This window comes from Thunnus albacares, chromosome 1, assembly GCF_914725855.1.
Source record: "Thunnus albacares chromosome 1, fThuAlb1.1, whole genome shotgun sequence".
Classification (NCBI taxonomy): domain Eukaryota; kingdom Metazoa; phylum Chordata; class Actinopteri; order Scombriformes; family Scombridae; genus Thunnus; species Thunnus albacares.
Window position 1 is genome coordinate 31,773,770 of NC_058106.1, and position 19,079 is coordinate 31,792,848.

A 19,079-nucleotide genomic window follows, 5' to 3' on the forward strand; every position below is an offset into this window, starting at 1 on the left:
CAGCCTCTATTCAGCCGGCATTCAAAGTGTTACACGCTCAATATCAATCTATACTAGCATGTACGAGATCTTTGTGATGCAGAGGAGAGAGCGTGAAGCTCCACGACTTGTGAGAGAGATGTTGGGGGGGGGGAAAGTTTTTAAAGAAAAGAGTAGGTGAGACATTCAGTACAGGAGGATATATGAAAGGCAGGCGATGCACCTTGAGAGTATGAAAGGGAATGAGGAGGAATCAGTGGTGGTGAGAGAAAAAGAGAGAGAGAGAGAGAGAAGAAAGTCTGATAAGAAAAGATAAGAAAATGATTAAGTGAGGAGGGAAACAAGAGCAAGGTAGGACAAAGTGTCCGTGAGTGGAGAACTAGGACGGAGCAGAGGGAGGAGAAGATGGAAAAAAAACAGGATGAAGGATAAAGAGAGCAAAAGCAAAATGAGCTGGATGAAAGAACAAACAGGGTTGAGGTTGATAGTGCGCTTGGGTTTCTTTGTGTTTGCAGAAGAGAGAGAGAGAGAGAGAGAGAGAGAGAGAGACAGCTTATGAAAACGCTTTGGTACTGACCGTCGGTGTAGTGGAAGACAATAATGCGTCCCTGCTTGGGCTCGGCCTCCTCCGGGTACACCATGGCAGTGCCGACGATGAAGTACACTGACGGGTCTTTTCCCAGACGACACGACACCATGCTGAGGGCGTACTCGCTGGGGAGGAACTGATGGGCATGGAGGACTGGTAGAGATACAAAGCACAGATAAGAAACTGAGTGTGAGAGCTGCGAGATACACCTCTCTGTGAAGAGGATTTTACATTTATCTGTTGTTTTATCATGACTGTCCAGTTAAAAGATGATTCAGCTTCATTACAACTTGAGTCTTATTCTCTGGGAAGACAGCAACATCACTATGACCAAGAAATATGAAGGATTAGAGTCTCAGACAGGTGAGCAAACCGTTTAGTCAGATTATCTATCGGTTTATTTAGTGGCGACAAGATTTAGAGTCACAGTGATGCTTCGAGCTAAATGCTAACATGCTCGCAATTACAATATTGACATGCTGATGTTAAGCAGGTCAGATGTTCATCACGTTTACCATCTCAGTTTAGCGTCTTAGCTAATTGCACTTGCTAATTAGCACTAAACAGAGTGCGGCTGAGGCTGATGGGAATGTCATTAGTATTTAGTCAAAACTAAAGTATTGGAGTATTGGCGTTACAGGAAAATCCAGGGCATCAGCAAAGCTATTACAATTCATTCTAGGGAGGGATACATGCATATCTGTGCCAAATTTCCAGGTAATCCATCCAATAGTTGTCAGGATATATTGTCAAAGCCACAATGTCATGGTAGCACTAGAGAAAACTCAAGGATGTCTGTGCCAGATTTCACGGCCGTCCGTCCGATAGTCGTTGAGTTATTTAAGCGGCAGACCGACTGACGTCGCCATCCACAGAGCTGTGCCGCTAGCGTGGCTAAAAACCAAAGTGAGCCCACCAGAAATGTCATTAATAACCCCTCGTTGCCCGGGAAAACCTGAGCATGCACGACTCTGACATGTGCAGTGTGTCAGAAGTGAACCAGGATCTCTGCAAACTGTGATGGATGTTGAAAACGGACAGTTTGGGTAATAATATCACCGTGACTATGAGGGTTATGCCATAAACTGTAATCCTCCATGCACCACATCTATATTACATCAGGGTTTTTTTTGCATTTTGCCTGATTAGATCTCTTGACAGGAGTGTACAGTTTCATTATTTATCTATTTAGCTACTTTAATCTCCTGTTAAAGCACCTGTAAAGGGAGGATACATTTCACCTTTATGCTCTTAATTCACATTGAGCAGTCAGGCTTGACATAGGCGTCATGGATGGACTTTAACTGCTTAACTCAGCTGGAATAGGTAGCCAGCAGCAGTGGATCACATGCTCCATAATAACCATAAATATGCAAAAATCATGCATCCAATAAAACCTATTTGACACGGCTAATATCAATAATGCAGCAGCTGAAAAATGTAGCGTGTGACTTAAACAGCGGCGGCCATGTTTAGCAGACCTTTGAAACGACTGCGGATTCGAGTGGTGTAGCAATAACCGAGTAACTGATTACACTATGAATACAGACTCCGAGTTTCCTTGGGGTACATATTCATAGTACACATACCAGACACTTTACAACACTGCATAAGAATGTCTCCGTGTCTGATTGATGAAAATCTCACAACATCTAAATGAGCAGTTATCTGATCGCACACTGATAAATTGGATTCAGCTGTGGACACGACGTGCTGAAGCAGTCCCTTATTTACATATTATTAACATAGAAGATACTCTAATTTATGCGGGTGTGGTAACTTGTGGATCTTTTTTTTTTTTTTTTTTTTTTAAAGGAAGGCTGAGTGCAGAGAGTTATGCATTGCAAAATAGAAAGGAGCAGAAACCTGACATGAGCTCTGACATGGAAATGATTTGCATGAAGCCCAACATGTTCAATCATTCATGTCTCCATAAAGAGCCTGCGTGTGTTACTGTGTAAAGTAGTTAAAAATGACATATAAGAGTAAGTTAAGTAAGTTAGGATGATGGCAAAGTTGGATCAGATAAATAAAAACTGGTGCATCCGTTTGAACATCAGATATGAGCGTACAATAGCTTGATGAACGAGCGTCAGGCTGTGCGAAGTTTTTCCTTCAGCGACCTGATTCGACTGGAGGTAATTCTCTCCCCGAGCTGAGCCTATTATTTTAGCATCACAAGCACCTTATGAAAGCACTAGCTCCGTGAAATCAAATGGAAATGTACAGCTGGGCTGTCTCACCTTCAAAGGTGTGCTGATCCACGACTAGCAGACTGTGAACCTCCACCTCTTCGCCGAAGGATGTCTCGTGGGGAGATGTGCTGCTTGGGAAGAGTTTGCTGGAGCTCACGCTGCTGGAGAGAGCCTGGAAGTATGTAAATTTATCATTCGGGACGGGAAGACAAAGAGAAGTCTAATAAAGGGTGTATAGAAATTCAAATCTCTGTTTCTGATTGAGTTCGGCACCATCTGTAGCAGCAGCGTTTAAAAACTCGGTAAACATCTTTTCGGTCATCACGTGTGTGTGTGTGAGAGAGGCACTTTGGCTCTGTTTTGTCTCTGCAAAGTTATGTGTCACAGCGTTAAAAACAAAACACAAATAAATTACACGCCTGTCCCCTTGGGAAAGCTGAGGAGCCAAGCTGAGTGGACACAACACATGCTGTCACAGTAAATCTGGCTGAAATTACTTTTTGATTAGCTTGCCAAGTGAGAATCTCTTTTAAAAACACTACTACTTTTTCTTGGCAGCTAAAATCTCATTGTCGGTATTCCTTGACAACAAATCAAACAAAAGGCAAGTTATGTTTAATGTGATTCGACTTTGACTTGGTTTGAACTCTCACAACAGCCGAATTTAGCTCGAGTAGGTAAAACGATTCATTTAAATTCCTTCATTTAAATTCCTGACTACCTACGTGTCTCTGAAGTAGAGCCCAAACAGGATAAAACCATGTTACAGGCTTTTTATAAAGGAAGATTTGTCAGTTATCAAGTAAAAAAAAGTTTTCAAAAAAGTCAACAAAAAAAATGTTTCTGCTGAGATTCTGGTGCTTTGACTATAAAACTAAAAGGTCAGAGAGAGAAAAATCGGGCCTGAAGATAACTGAGGATGACTATAATTATATATGACGAAGCCAGACCAGGACTACCTACTAAAAGGTCCTGACGAGACTTCTGTTGGAAGAAGATAATATGATTTTTTTTGGTTTGTGGCTCCAAATTGAAATTTACCCAAAAGGTATTCTCAGTGATAAAATGAATGCTGGGGGCAAGAAAAAAAAAAAACCTTATCATATCTACTGGGCTTATCCTCATGTGATTCATGTTGGTGAGAGCAACTGTTTTGATCATTTAATAAAACTTGCAGCTTTTTCAAATGTGATGATGTTAAACTTTTATGTGTCACACACGATGGCAAATCTTCAGATTCTGGACTATTGATCGACATTTGAAGACGTCACTATGATCTCTAAGAAATTATAACTTTTTCACGACTTTCTGATGAACAGACAAAAAGATTAAGTTAGAAAATAATCGTCAGATTAATTCATTATGAAAATAATGGTTAGTTGCAGCACTACAACAGATTGCTAAAGCTTAGGCAACTTGGGCAACAATGTACAGCACAGGATGAATATCTTTATAAAATGTTTTTGACTGCTGGCAAGAAATCCGTCACATAAAAATGTTTTCAGGCAAGACCTTCAACAAAGGACAACTGGTCTGCAGCTATCAATGAAATAAACTTCATGGGAAATTTATATTTATCTTAAGGCTACAACATGAACAACAAGTAAAATATATATAACTCATTACGTGTCAGTGAAAGACTCTGTTCCTGTACGAGTGTTGTGTCAAACTTTTGTGTTTGAAAATCAAATTAAAGTTGCACAAAACTAACAAAATAAAACACCAAACTATCCACCTGTACACAACAGCAGGGTCTGGTACCAGCAGACCTGCTACGTGGCTAGCAGGACAAGACATCTGTTGTCCTGACAAGCTCCCGGTCTGATGTTATAAATAATAATCTCAGTCAGTGTTCCTGCTTAGAAAACAGTGAAAAAGCCCTCGAGTCTTTATTATCCAAACACAACAGGCGGCTACGGTACCTGAGTGCTCGCGCTGGGGCGTACGGCAGAGGTGGTGCCGCTCACATCCTGAATCTCCACCCTGCTTGACAGGACCCCGAAACACTGGGAGATCTCTTGGTAACAGATCCGCCTGGTGGATTGTGAGAGAGAGAGATGAGAGGAGAGAAGAAGAAAAAAAAGTCAGTGGAGGACACACAGGCGAACATGAAAAGAGCCAAGTGTGGTAAGCTGAACAAAAACAAGTTGCCTGAAGACTGCTGATGTTTTTCCAACTCTATAACACAACAGTCAACCTTTTAATAACTTATTTAGCTACAATGAGTCACAGCTGTCCCTTAAAACCCTGGAGTACAAAAAGAGGGAACAGAAAATCATTCAGCAGATGTACGACGAAAACAACAAGACAAAGAAGCTAAAATAGAATCAGAGGCGAAGTTACTGCAAACACAAAACACATGAAGCGTTTCTGTGCAGATGATGGGTTTGAAATGTTCAGTTGAGCTTCAATTCTTACTCAATACTTGACAATAAGACTGACCTGGGAGACTCATAGAGGGGAACGGTGCGGATGTGGAGTTTCTGAATCTCGTCGATGGTGCCGATGGTCAGGGTGCTGTTGTTGGCGAGAGCCAGACTGTAAAAAAAAACCCAAAAACAACAAGATTCAGGATTGGCAAGAGGAGAAAAGAGAAACAAGAAGAATACACCCACTCCCTACAAAATCAAAACAAAGTTTAGATGTATCATTCCAGTGATCAACATCAGAACCAACCAGAACCGTGTCTGCTTGAGGATCACAACAGAGGTAATGAAGCCTGCATGTTTATGAGCTCTTAAAAAGCACAGAAGAAGACAACAACACTTTCCTGTAAAGATGCAAACTCATCAAATGCTAAATAAAGTAGTAAAAGTGCCGCTGACCTGTCGGGATAGCCCTCAGAGTTGAGTGGGCACATATAGTTGACCTCCTTGAGGTTGACGTTGGAGAAGACCAGCTTGTGGTTGGAGGAGTAAATGACGGTGGGTCGGTCGGAGCAGGCGAAGACGTTGGAGGTGGACAGGGATCTGAAGGTCCTCAGCACGGTAGGCTGGGTGCCCAGCGTGACCTTCTTACGCTCGCTCAGGGCGCCTGGGGTGAAGGAAAGAAGATTTAAAAACACGAGTTTATCTTACAGTTTGAGAAGCAGGGGGGCCATCGGGGCAGTAAAGGTTTAAGCAGGGCGGGTTGATCGGCCAGAGACCGCCAAACAAAGTCATGGGTATGCACGTTTAGGACGAGGGGAGGACGTTTCTCTTCATTTGATAACAAAAAAGTAAAGGTAGGCTTTGCTGTTGGCTTCCTGACTCCTTTTAAAAAAGTCGAAAGATAAAGAGAGAGAGTGTGAGTGTGCGAGCGGCAGTGGTCAAGCGAGGAGAGGGAGCGGCGGTGGCGAGAACAAAGCCGACGACTGAGAGAAATCAAACATTCTTTTCTGACTGTTTCACGGCGGTGCAAATAAATAACCACCAAACACTCAAACAGATGATTTACTGTGGAGACAGACGCTCTCGGTCTCTGTTTCATCTTCCTCCTCTGCATTTCTCCTCTTCGTTCATTCATTCATTCATTACAGTTCAGCTCCGTGTCTGTAGTGGACAGGTGGCTCAGACAGAAGCTCGGAGCGAACGCGCAAACACAAACAAACATCATTATGTTCTTTCTCTCTCTGCTCTGTCTTAACGAGTACGTTTCTTCAAATGTCACAGCGTCGACTCAGTTCTTGACACGAGAGCTTATTATCAGCATCATCCATACTCGCTGAAATGTTATTATCATAGATTCTGTTCCATACTCTCTGGCTTTACACAAAATATGGAGAAACCTACATTTATATGCCGTTCTTTTACTGATCCAATATGTGCCTAATTTTATATTTTGCCTATTTGTGCAATATATCAACATTACATATCCATAACTAAAGGAAAACAAATCTAAAGGGAATTTCACTGTTGCACATTTTATGTATATCATGAATAAATCACCAAAACTATGGAAAAAAAAAAGAGTTATTTTAATTTTTTTGGCTGCCAGGCCAGTAAAACTCTATACTGGCCAAATGGGCCAGTGGGGAAAAAATGTTACGTTAGACAGTGTTTGGGTCACAAGAGACATATTTGTGTTAGTTGCATATTATGTATTTTTTTTCCTTTTGATTAATTATTTTTGGGGATTTATTGTGGTTAATCAGATGATGATGATGATCAGCTGTGATAGAAGGAAGGGGCGGGACTGAGTCGTGTCTTCTTCCACAAACATATCGGAAACAAGCGTAGGACGGGGGGGGGCATCGGTGCAGTCTTTGATCTCAAGTTAGACTCAGAGATGCTTTTTGTATTATTTGTTCAAAGTGAGAATAAATCAGCCAAATAAAGGCAGCTGCATGATTTGGACTCTTTCACCTGCGAATGAAGAAGCAAGAGCCCGAACGCCTTTAACCATAAAAGTTAGTACTTTTGTGTAGAATGACCATCTCATATACAGATGGGTGCATTAAATATCTTTGTTTATCAGTTTATCCTTTAATAATGTTGTTTTATTGTTATTTCACACACAAGGGAAATGAACCTTTTTGCACATTTACAGTAATACTGATCAATGTGCATTGACCCTGTAAAACAAAAACAAACAAATAAATAATTTGTCACCCATGTGTACAACTAATAATCATAATACTGACAGATCTCTATAGTAAACACATTTTATACATTTTGCCCCTTATGACCGCTGTACAAACTATGACTATAAGCTGATCAAGCCGAAGCAAAATGAATGAGTCCATTTGTATGCACGCTAGTATTCTGGTTGGGAGTCTTATCCTGTTCTTGATTCAATTCACTACACGATGTTTACAAGGGACACAAAGTAACCTGATTATATTCACACCCTTGTGTACACGATTACAACGTTATCCGTGTTTCTGATCAGCGTCTGCTATTTGTTTGTGTGCAGCTTTCTTAAACCTGCCACCGGAGCCGAGATAAACAGTCGGTTCGTTTATTAGTCAACCAACAAATAATTAATCAGAGACTATTAGGATAATCAATAAACTGCTTTACTCATTTTTTTCAAAGCTCTCTGACACTCCGGCTTCTTAAGTGTGAGAAATTGTTTGTTTTTCACCATTTTCTGACTGATCGAAACTGAGAATAATCAATAGTTGCAGCCCTACTGAACACAGCTACATTTTAATACTTTGTGCTGAATTTAACTTGCATCATATCACTTGTTATGTAATTTGAGGCCAAAGTACAAGGCGACTATTTACGTCTTGGTTTAAAAATGTTAATGGTGGAAGCTGCGCTGATGGGAAGTGGGAGAGAGTTCCATGGGAAACAAACCCAGTATGAGAAAGCTCCACTGTTTATAATAGATGACACTAAGATAACCCAGTCTGGGGACCGAAAAAGGAAAACCAAAAGTTGCAAACACATAAACAGGTTTTTATCGAATCTCTCTAGTCATAACCAGGATTGTAAACACACTCGTTGGTTCTGTATTTAACGTTCTACTTCTCTGATGTCTAAATGGTTCAGAAAATCTACGAGTCAGTCAGTAAAACCATCAAACAGAAAAAAACAAAACAAACAAAAGAGACGCTTTGTTGCTCTAATGCCTGCCTGTACTGGTTTAAAGTCCCAGTGATATGAAAAATACATTTCCCCAGCTTTAATCCTGCGTCCCCCTGGTGTTAATTGTTCATTCATTTCATTATACGCCAGATTGAAGTAAAAAAAAAAAAATCGATATCAGAGTATTTTTAATATCAAAATCCTTCTTTTCTCTTCCTGTAAAACGGTTTCAAATGTTTGATGAGTCATCCTGCACTCAGGGGTGTTTACAAAAAGTCCATACAATCGAATGTGACTTTGGGGCGAGTAGCTATGAAGTATGAAGAAAGACAGGAAGAGATGTGTGTTTGGATATCGGTGGGGTGAAATCTCTGTTTTCAAGGATTTGATTGAAATCTCTCTTTTAACTGTATGCTGCTCAAATATTCCCTTTTCACTGGGAAATACATCACAGTCCAGAAGATGCTCCAACTTCTTCTTCTTCTTTTTTAAGAGTATTAAAGTTTATACATGAAATAGCAATAAAAATAGGTGTCTTAAACTTGCATATTTAGGTCAGTAAAAGTTGCCTTGATGTGCTCGTATGTGTGAAATCACAGCATTTGATTGCATCATCGCATCTTTTTCTGAAGACAAACAGCCGACCTCCAATTAAACTTGTAACATGAGTTTCTTTAGGCTACAGAGTCTCTTCACCATTACATCCAATTATAGCGCTGGCAGTTACGCAATTCTCCATGAAATAATATTCTACAAATGAAAATGTTCTCAGACAGCTGCCCGTGGCCCCGCCTGAAGGCCCCTTCTTCCGAATATGTGAAGCTCCTGTCTAACAGGTGTAAGACGTGTATGATGGGGAGGTGGGAGGGACCAACCTGTCTGCAGGTCCAGACCGAAGTAGAAGAGCGCTCCGTCTCCCAGAGCGCACAGCAGGTAGTAGCTGCCTTCAAAGGTGGTCATTAGGATCGAGCGAGGGATGATCTCTGAGGATGCACACAGCAAAATGATTTATTTCTCCTCCACTCTGGAGTCACAGGCTGACAGATGAACACCAAAAGTGATAAATGTCGGCAAAATGTCTCTGTCAGAAAAATCAATAAGGGCTATCAGCCAGACTGGCTTGTAACTTTCTGAAAAAAATAACATTTAAATGCTGCAGGGTGAATATAAAGCCTTCTGTCTTTTCCATTTTCCAGACATCAGTTTCTCTGACTTTGAGCCAATTAAGTCAAAGGACAGCGTTTGCTCTGATTAAGTGGGTGTTGGACGACTCTCCGCAAAGCAGCAGCTATTGGAAAAGTTGCATATTTATATGGAAATATAGATGCATTATTTCCTTATTTAAAAACAGGGCTGTGTTTGCATTTCATTTCACAATAAATATGTGAAACTAAATTACAAATATAATCCATTTTAACAAAACTAACAGTAAACAACTGTGCAAAGTTAAAATGTTTCCATTGATAGAGCTAAAAAATAACAACAATTAGAAACACTCGTCATCTTTCAAAGGAAGGTTTCCTGTTTGTAACTCCTAGACTAGAGTCTGCAGTCGCACTGTCCTCGTTAGGAAGAGCGAGCAAGAAACCCGCAGCTGGCAGAGTATGAGCATCGAGCAACTTTCAATCAAAAACACCAGCAAAATAATGTATGACGCTGGGAGAGAGAGTGTGTGGAGATATTCTTCATGGAAGAGTCTAGCCTGTGCCAGATCATCATGTTATGAAACTTTGTCTCCACTGACTGCTGACTTTTTCATTACTTTAACCAAAAAAAAAAAAAGTAGTCAAGTCCTCTCTTGCATATTTTAACATTCTTAAATAAGTCTCAAATGCTTAAATGATGCACTAAGTGCGTTTGTGTTGGCGGTGAAGTTTATATTCGAATACACATGAAGAGAGATGGTACCTAATGGGAACAGTAATTTACATTTATTAATAAAATTGCTGATAGAATACATTTTAGCTGCCATTTCACTATTATGGGCCCACTGGATGTCTTATTATTGAATTAACCTCCCGTATTTGTGTTTTTGTGTGTCTGCTAACTGTTAAAAGCATCTTTTAATTGGTAGTAATTGCCTTTGTCCTACGTTCGGCTCCAATTGCAGCCCTCAGCCATTCGAGGAGAGGTGATCTCTAATTAAATTTTCCCTCTCCGATGTCGCTACACCAACTACTTTAGGGTGATGGGAAGGTGGAATAGGTTTTCTTCCTCATCTAGTTTGTATTTGCAACTTCAATGCATCAATGTGAATTACAATTTTACTTTAATTTCAGGGGAGTTTTTTCCTTTCCTTTAAGAGAGAAGAGGTTTAGTTAGGAATTGTTGTATTTGTGGATCTGTGAAGCCCGTTGAAACAAGTGTATGTGCTTTATCGGGCTCTAAAACAGTAAACTTTACTCGTCATTATCTCAGTCTACCTATCTCTCTCCACAAGCTGCTAACAGCTGTCCCCCTTTTCCCTGTCAAGCGCACCCCGCCTCCCCCTTTTCTCTCACCTCCACCCAGCATCTCCTTGTGCAGGGCTGTGAAGCAGGGCAGTTTGAGTACACGGGCTGAGATGTCAGTCCAGAGTCCCACCGCGCAGAGCGGTGACTCACCGCCGCCTTCCCCCAGAGGTGTGATGTCCAGGCAGGCCACTTCATGCTCCATCTCCGTGGTACTAAGGACAGCGTAGAGGACATAAGAAAACAGTGGGAAGATGCCCTGTAGGTTGTGTGAATGCGGACTGATTGAATATGACAAACTCTGACAACACCGCAGAGAAAAACGAGTGATGGGATTAATGTGTTAGTGACACGCAGCGTAGGTTCATTTTTTTTTTTTTTCCCCTTCATGTGTGCAAAGTCTCCTGGTGAGTTGATCTGTGAGTTCACACAGTCTAAAGTTGCCAGACGACTGTTCATTTCCTGTAAAACTGTGGTGAGATCTCAACCCGGCGTGTGGGAAGGCAACAAGATTTTTTTTCTCAGGGATCAGTTCTATGGCTGAAGAATCATTAACAACCAATCACTTCACCCGTTTTCCCCGTTTGCCTGTTCAATACAATATCTGTGTAGCGTGATGGCTCTATTCATCGCAGGGGGTCACTGGTATTGTGCGAACTTTGGATCAGTTCAGTCGTATTTTGAACATTCTGGCTGGATGTCTTAACTTGTCAAAAATGATGAAGTGAAGAGCAGTTCAAAATCAGCAAAAAAGTTGACGTTTCAAAATGAGTCACTTCACAAGTTCACTATTTGAATGCATTCAGGGCTTCAGGAGGAAGCAGGACATTAATCAAGCTGCTTGTCATGTGAACATAAAGTTTGGTTTGTGTATGAATTGTGCTTGTCTGGGAAAGACCAGTATGGGATTATGGGAAAATTAATAATGATATTGATTGGAACAGGTTGGTTAAAACGCAAACGACATAATTGCAACATCCACTGTTTGACCTTCGTTTGACCTTTGTCTGCACTTTCAACTATCAGATGAGTTGTTGATTATTATAAAATTAAAAAACAACAACAACAAAAAACCTCGGATTAATTCTGAATTTAAATGTCTGATTACCTCTCATTACACCATATTTATTATAGTTATGACAATATGTATTGTGAGATGATGAAATTTGTAGTTCTTTAATATCTCCAGTTGAATTAGCAGATGGTGGACACAATGCTGCAGATCAATGACCGAGACTGCTTCAAGGCAATACTAGATTTATCTTAATATTTAAAAATCTCGATTTGTTAGCTGTTTAATTCAGTAGATTCGACAAAAACAGATATTATCCTGACTGATTATTTTATTTATAACCAGGTTCAGGATCATATATCAGTATTGCATACACTATAATACACCATTATATCCGATCTCTGTCTCTGCAATATATTATGTGCAATATGTATTTTCATTCTCATTCATTAACTCATTGTTAATGTCTCTTACTCGTTTTTATCAAATCTTATAAAATTTCAATAATTTTTTAAAATTTGATTTTACTTGTAAATTAAAAGAAAAATGAGTGAAATCTTGTATTGTAACAGAACAAAATCAATAATGCAAATATAATATCAAGATAATCGCAGCGTGGTGTGTTGAGCGTTTCCATTTAATTGCACCACAGGAGAGAATTTCAGCCATATAAACACCTTTAATCCAACTATTATCTATCTGAATATTTACAGAACTGTGAGACTGGCAAACTGACTGTTTATTGATGCGGGTCAAACATTATTTTACAGCTCTGGTGAGACACTTCAGTCTGTCTCCTTCATTCTTTTCATCGTTCATGAACACTCTCAAGGCTGCGAACAAACACTTTGCGCTCTAAGCAGCCCTGGTGACCATTTTCAGAGTGGTGTGTCTTTCTATGGAAAAAAATAATAATCTTTTGCATCCTTGAATTCTTTTAACCGCTGTAAAAATAGTGTCTCAAATCAGTTATATTGCAATAAGGCCACAAAGACAGCCACAAGGGCAAATGAAGCACAGCAGCAGCATAAGAAATGGAAGACTCTAAAGCGGTTCTGGTGCACTTATCACATTGGACCTAAAAATAAGAGAGTTTATTGCAGATCGGGAAAGAAAAAATAAATATTAAGCTAAGATAATGCGGGATAATAATAAAACAAAACTGTGAGTCAGACACGAAGTTGGGCTACTACAGGGAATATAGCAAATTAGTGTTTGATTAATTAAGCCTTAATGCAACAGTTCTGTTGGGTATTGTGTATCTCATATGCAAGATTCTTCCCTGTTGTTAATTATTCAATTATCATGCAAATGTATTAGTTAGACTATTACGTAACCATCCGAGTATTACAGAAATTAACTCAAATGTGTCGTACCTCACCTTTCTCTGTTTCCTGACCATATATGACCTGTTGTCTTTGTGGCCGACTTTGTTACTAAACTGAAGGTTTTTTAGCTCACTGGCTAGAAATAACCGTCCAGATTTAATGCTAGAAGGACACTTTCAGAGGTCGCAGTTACTGTTTTTTTTAGGAAATAACCAAAGGAAGAGGTCAGACATGTTCATTCTAGCTTTTCTGAAATAACTTGTGAGCTGACCCAGTTTGATCCATCGAATCCACAAACAGACACGGTGGGCGTTAAATCACATGGTTGATGTTTTGTGTTAACATTCCTCCCTTTGTGAAATGTCAAAACTGCAGATCTCCAGCCATGCCGAAGAGATTCACAGTAGATATGATGCTGTGTAGATAATACTAACACAAATATACAATATATATGCTAACAGTGTGATGATCAACTGCATTTTTTTGGTGGAGGAGGTTATCTGTGGTTAAGTATCATCAACATTCATCAGTGTTAGTCTAATGTTACCTGAATCCATCCTACCTGATCTGTTTGAGTTCTCCAGCCAGGATCTGGAGGTAGTAGAGGGCCCGTCCCACCGCCAGCACCACCTGGGTGTGGTTGCAGGCGGCCACGCTGATATTCCTGCCCTGTGGCTCCTTCCATTCGCTCACTAACGCCTTGCTGTCCTGGAGCACCAGGCGCACGGAGCCTGACGTGATCTGGAGGTACACACAGTTTCTCCTTTTAAAAGATTGTTCTGCACAGGTCTGTACTTCATGGGTAGAAAAGATGATGTGGAGATTGTTTTGGAGCAAAATTCATCATCTATATTTGGTTCTGTGTCAGGATTGACTCAGAAATCAGAAATATTTTCCACAAGTTTTGAATTTTTGTAAATAAAAACGTGGTTTTGATAGCGTAGAGAACATTAATTACTTCACTTGCTTATAATCCCCTCCATCAGCTGTATTTAACATGCAGTAAAAGTGCATATATGAGATTCTTAAGTCCTGAGAGATACTGTTTAAAAACAGTAAGAACATTTGAAGTCATCCTGACAGGGTTCATGTAGTAGTTAAGGATACAGTTTGTTTTAGGATACAGACTATCCTAAAACAAAAAAAAGAACCCAGGCAATATAAGCACGTATTAATGGAAAATACAACAGTAATCAAAAAAGCTTGCATGGATGATAATGTCAATTTATGGTCCAAGAAATCCCTTCTATGAATGTCAAAACAAGAGGTTTGTATTTTCAGAACATATTAGATTTGCTATTTATGCTAATTTGATTGTATTTGTATCACATGAACCAGAGAGGCTTGTGAATACCTGATAAAAGCCCCCCAGGTTAAGACAAAATTCAATATTTATATTCAAAATGTAATTATGCGAGGTGGGGAGTCGAGGAAAAACAAAAAGAGGCCGAGGAGGCCTCATTAACAGACTGCAGCAGGTACAAACAGCAGTCATACAAAAGATGTTTGCATGTTGTTGCATGAAGATGTTGCACGATTAGCGGTGCAATGAGACGGAGTCCTTCAAAGACGTTATGAAGATGAAATGTATGGTTAATAGTTAATAGAGCTGTTTGCGGTGCCGATCACAGCGCATGGGGGAGAAAAAAAAAAAAAGTTTAAAATTCACCTCTTGTCTGTGTGAAATAATTTCATCACCTCAGTTTTGGTTGGGGATCAGCTAAAGTTCAAACAACTTTAAAAATTTATTTGATCAAAAAGGCGATACTTAAAAGCTGCATGAAGCTATTTTGACCTCTAAGGTTTCAAAATAAGACTGATGTGTTGAAAGCAGTTGTAAATGTGTACATGTACTGTCTATACACAATACCATGAGCCTCCCATTGTCGTGTTTCTGTCTGCTTGATGAATTTTAAGCACAATATTCACTGGTCTTTTAGCTCTGGTTTGGTCTCGAACTCTCTGATAAGAATATCTGGGGCTTCCTTGGTTTTCTTCACTAGCCACTCCTTTAGATTTTGCTGGGCAGGTAGAGCACGGTCGGCTTATCTGAGCTTGTTTTTTTTTCCAAGAACTGCTGCCTTCAGATTTTTATTAGGGGGTTAATTAGAGCAGCGAAGCTCAACCACAGCCTAAGTGCTGGACTGAGAGACAAAATAATGAGCTAAAAGGCTAAAAGCTGCAAAGAGAGCTGCAGAGTTCAGCATTAATTCTTAGTGGGTTTAGCACTCTGAGAAACCCTTCCATGTTACTTGGGAGTCGTTTGATGTATTATTATTATCAAAAACATTGCTTAAAGCCCCTGCTGTTTGTGTAGAGAATTTTTATGTGATTAGAGCAAAATTATTTTAAAATTATTTTAAAATAGTAAATTCTGCACCTAGTGGCTTCCATGCAGGTTCAAGTATTTGAGGTGACACCGCCTTAGGCCACAAAACAAAGGTCTTGTTACACTATTCTAATGCGCAAAAAATGTATTCAGTGCACCGACTAAAATGTTCCAGCCTCAAAACACAAACTATGTTGTAATAACAACCTAAAGATTTATGATTGAGGATCGAACAGTCGGCTGAATTCCCAGCAGGTTTCATCCTCATTTAAAAAAAAAAAAAAAAAACAAGCTAAAACTTGAATTTATATGAAGTGCAATATTCATCTCATTCAAGTGTAAAATACATGAAGTCCTTTTACGCTCTTCATATTCATGACTATCCCTTTCAATCATGTATGATTCAGCTCCAGCAAACTATATCTTATTAAATGGAGAAAGGCTAAAGTTGAATAATTGATTTCTATAATTAATTTTGAATTTGTGAGATTAGATTATATTCCTGCTTTAGCTAATTCTAGAGGAGTAGGCTCAAGTAATCATACAACCCTTACAAAAGCGTGTTCTAGTGTACTTAATTGCACGTACTAACAGAAGTGCGTGAATGTGTGTGTGTATACAAACTTGAATGAGCTGTTGGTGCGCCACGTTGCCACAGTAAAATGTCTGCTGGTTGTCCACAAAGCCTGGTAGTTCAGTCTCCTCAACTTCCTCTCCACTCAGCATCAACACTCTAGGGGGAGAAAAAAAAAAAAAAAAAAACACTCTTAAAGATAAGATGAGGCATTCAGAATTGTCTCTACACTTATCTGGCTCGCTACTTGGCAAACACTCACCGTGTTTGACCCACGAAAGACAGCACCAGCATGTCATCAGTCTCTCTGCCTGCCTCGGAGCGGAGCGGCCACAAACCTTAAAGGGGGAATTCAAGAGAGGATTTCAGAAAGAAAAGCTACTTTCTTCATCAGTAGAGTGAGAAATACGATAACAAGAACAACAATACAACAATAACAAGGAGAAATACGATATCTAGCGAGTATCCAAGCAGTCAAATGTTAACACGCTGGAAGATGTACGGGTTAAAGACGGGGAATTAATCAAATTTTACTTTCTAACGATTATGAAAACAAGATAATCAAGATAAAACGATTATTGTGCTGCATTCCATTTCGCGATGATGATGCTCTTGTTTTGTCTTGTGTTATAAATCCAGCGCACCCCTTTCATTTACAGCAGTACGCCCCTCCCTCAAAGCCCGAATTCACTCCGGGAATCGGAACGCACATGAGAAGCGAGACGTGAGCGGTGTGTAAACGCGTTCTTTCTGTTAAATCTGCGTCAAGCGTCTCCGTCCACAGAACCGGCCGTTTGTCAGAGGACGGACTGCCTTCGCCGGGATGACTGACAGCAGAGATTTACTGAACCAAAATAGTTTTCATCTCAGCTCCGCAGGCAGAAATCAACAGTGTTTGTATTTATTGATTCATTGATTTCATTTCCCCCACCCACCGTAGCGAGTGAGGGGAAATCTGCCTCTGGTGAAAGAGGCGAGCTCACAGACAGACCGGGAGCCTTGATAAGTCAATGTAGATACCGTTATTAAGTTCAAAACACTTATACAGCGAGATGTTTGTGTGATTTAAACAGCTGTCGGAAAGAGACGCACGTCACTCGAGTCTGTTTGGATTGATACGTTTAATAAAACGGAAGCATTTCTGTTCTGTGAGTCGATGAGTAATCACGTTGAATAATCGTGATCTCAATATTGACCGAAAATGATCGCGATTATGATTTTTTTGCAACGACTGTGCAGCCCTAGTACAGGTTGAAGATGCCTCTCTGAGAGCCATTGATTGGAAAAGTGAGTAATTGCCTCACATCAAGAGGCTGGGGGCAGGAGCCAGCAGCTCAGACTTTTAGGGCAGAGATGGTCAATAAACAGCTGAAGCCTAACAAGTGCAAGCAGACCTTAACTGATCTGTGTGTCTCATTTAAGCATCGAGGAACAGTCTTGGGAAAGAAACCCAATTTTCTGAGATTAAGAGGTGTCTGCTGTCGTTAACACCTGATGGGATTCTTCAATTCGACGGTTTGCTATTTCAGGAGTGGCGATGTTGCTTGTTGGTACACTAAATGAAAACAAATCTTTCCTCCTGCATAGCCTTGGCAGTTTTCCTGCTCTTTTTGAAAGTACTGAGACCTTTGACATCTGAGCCATCTGCTCACGCTCACATGTTGAGTTCGGATGGGCAACAGCTGGCGTCTTGGCCGGGGCGAGGCAAACAGATGTGCGGGTTCAAGTGGCTCCGCTATCGTGTCAGTAGAGGATTACGGTCTCGGTAAAGCCGAGACTTGAGAGGGAGACGGTGAAAGAGACACACACACACACACACACACACACACACACACACACACACACACACACAGAGAGAGAGAGAGAAGACACAAACCTTTAATTCCAGGCAGGTCAATGCTGGCATGCTCATGAATCCCAATGCCGTTGCGGATGATCCGGAGTGATCCCTCCTTGAACGCACCTGAGCAAGTCACCAGCTGAAGGCGGCAAAGGGAAACGTAAGAGAAACATCAGCTGAGATGCAAGGGATTGTGGGCTGTTGAGTTGTTTATCTTTTTACATCTTAGTCATCTTGTGATACCTTCTTATTTCTACTTCTTCTTGACACTTATGTTTGCTTTAAGGATAATTCTGGTTTCATACAACCTGGATCTTATTTTTCGTTTTACTCATCATTCATATCAAGTATTAGTGAGAGCCTATTGCTGAGATCTGCAGTGAAAATATTGCTAAAAAGACGTCCGAGGAACACGAGTAGTTAGACGATCAGTCAGTGTATCCTAATCTATTTGGAAGAGAAAACAAAGACGAGCCGAAACCAAACTGTCCGATATATAAACATCTTTTCCAGACCAACTTGCTTGTTCAGTGTAGCGTACTTGTGTTGGTAATGAGGGATCATTACTATGTTAGGAAGGCTCACTCTCTGTTTTACTTCCAAATGAAGGGGTTTAGACAATCTGGCTGAATGTTGTAGTTGTGTCTTCGTGTCTCTTTGGTGAGAACAGTTTTATTATAACCAACAGAAATAGAAAAACAAATAGATGTAATATGCAAGAATTATCCTTTAAACTGATTGTTGTAGAGCATTTCTATATTTCAGTGTTTGGACATTTTTTTCATTATCAATTAATCTGCTAATTATTATTTCCATTTATCAATTAATCGTTTGGTCTATAAAATAGTACAAAACAATGTTCATTACAATTTTGTTAAGACCAAAGTGACATCTTTAAATTACTTGTTTTGTATGACTAACAGTCCAAGACCCAAATATATTCGTTTTACTATCAAATATGCCAAAAAAATACAGTTAAGCTCACGTTTAAGAAGCTGGAAAAGGGGAATGTTGGGGATTTTTGCTTAAAAAATAACAAATTGCTTATCAGCATCGTTGCAGATTAATTTTCTGTCGATTGGCTCTATTTATCATTATCATCAGTAGTTGTAATGACCATAAACCAGGTTAAGTGGTGGTAATAGTGGTAGAAGTAGACCCTGTAGGTAGAAGTACTGGTAATCACATTAATGCTCACAGTTCTCATTGGTCCCAGTTGTAGTAGCTCTAAATGTCATTTAACTACAAGTTCTGGTTGAAGTGGTAGTAC

At 40.0% G+C, this 19,079-nt stretch overlaps 1 protein-coding gene across 1 annotated transcript in view; it reads right to left on the bottom strand.

The window, feature by feature from the left end:
- Window positions 1-19,079, bottom strand: part of ddb1 (damage-specific DNA binding protein 1) — a 48,520-nt gene that overhangs the window by 13,859 nt on the left and 15,582 nt on the right. Inside the window, exons 10-20 of the mRNA XM_044355149.1 lie at window positions 17,846-17,948; window positions 16,232-16,307; window positions 16,020-16,128; window positions 13,629-13,807; window positions 10,778-10,941; window positions 9,152-9,259; window positions 5,589-5,796; window positions 5,206-5,301; window positions 4,686-4,797; window positions 2,812-2,935; window positions 557-721 (exon numbers count right to left, since the gene is read on the bottom strand). Of these exons, the coding sequence (XP_044211084.1) occupies window positions 557-721; window positions 2,812-2,935; window positions 4,686-4,797; window positions 5,206-5,301; window positions 5,589-5,796; window positions 9,152-9,259; window positions 10,778-10,941; window positions 13,629-13,807; window positions 16,020-16,128; window positions 16,232-16,307; window positions 17,846-17,948 (1,444 nt within the window). The remainder of the gene's footprint in view (window positions 1-556; window positions 722-2,811; window positions 2,936-4,685; window positions 4,798-5,205; window positions 5,302-5,588; window positions 5,797-9,151; window positions 9,260-10,777; window positions 10,942-13,628; window positions 13,808-16,019; window positions 16,129-16,231; window positions 16,308-17,845; window positions 17,949-19,079) is intronic.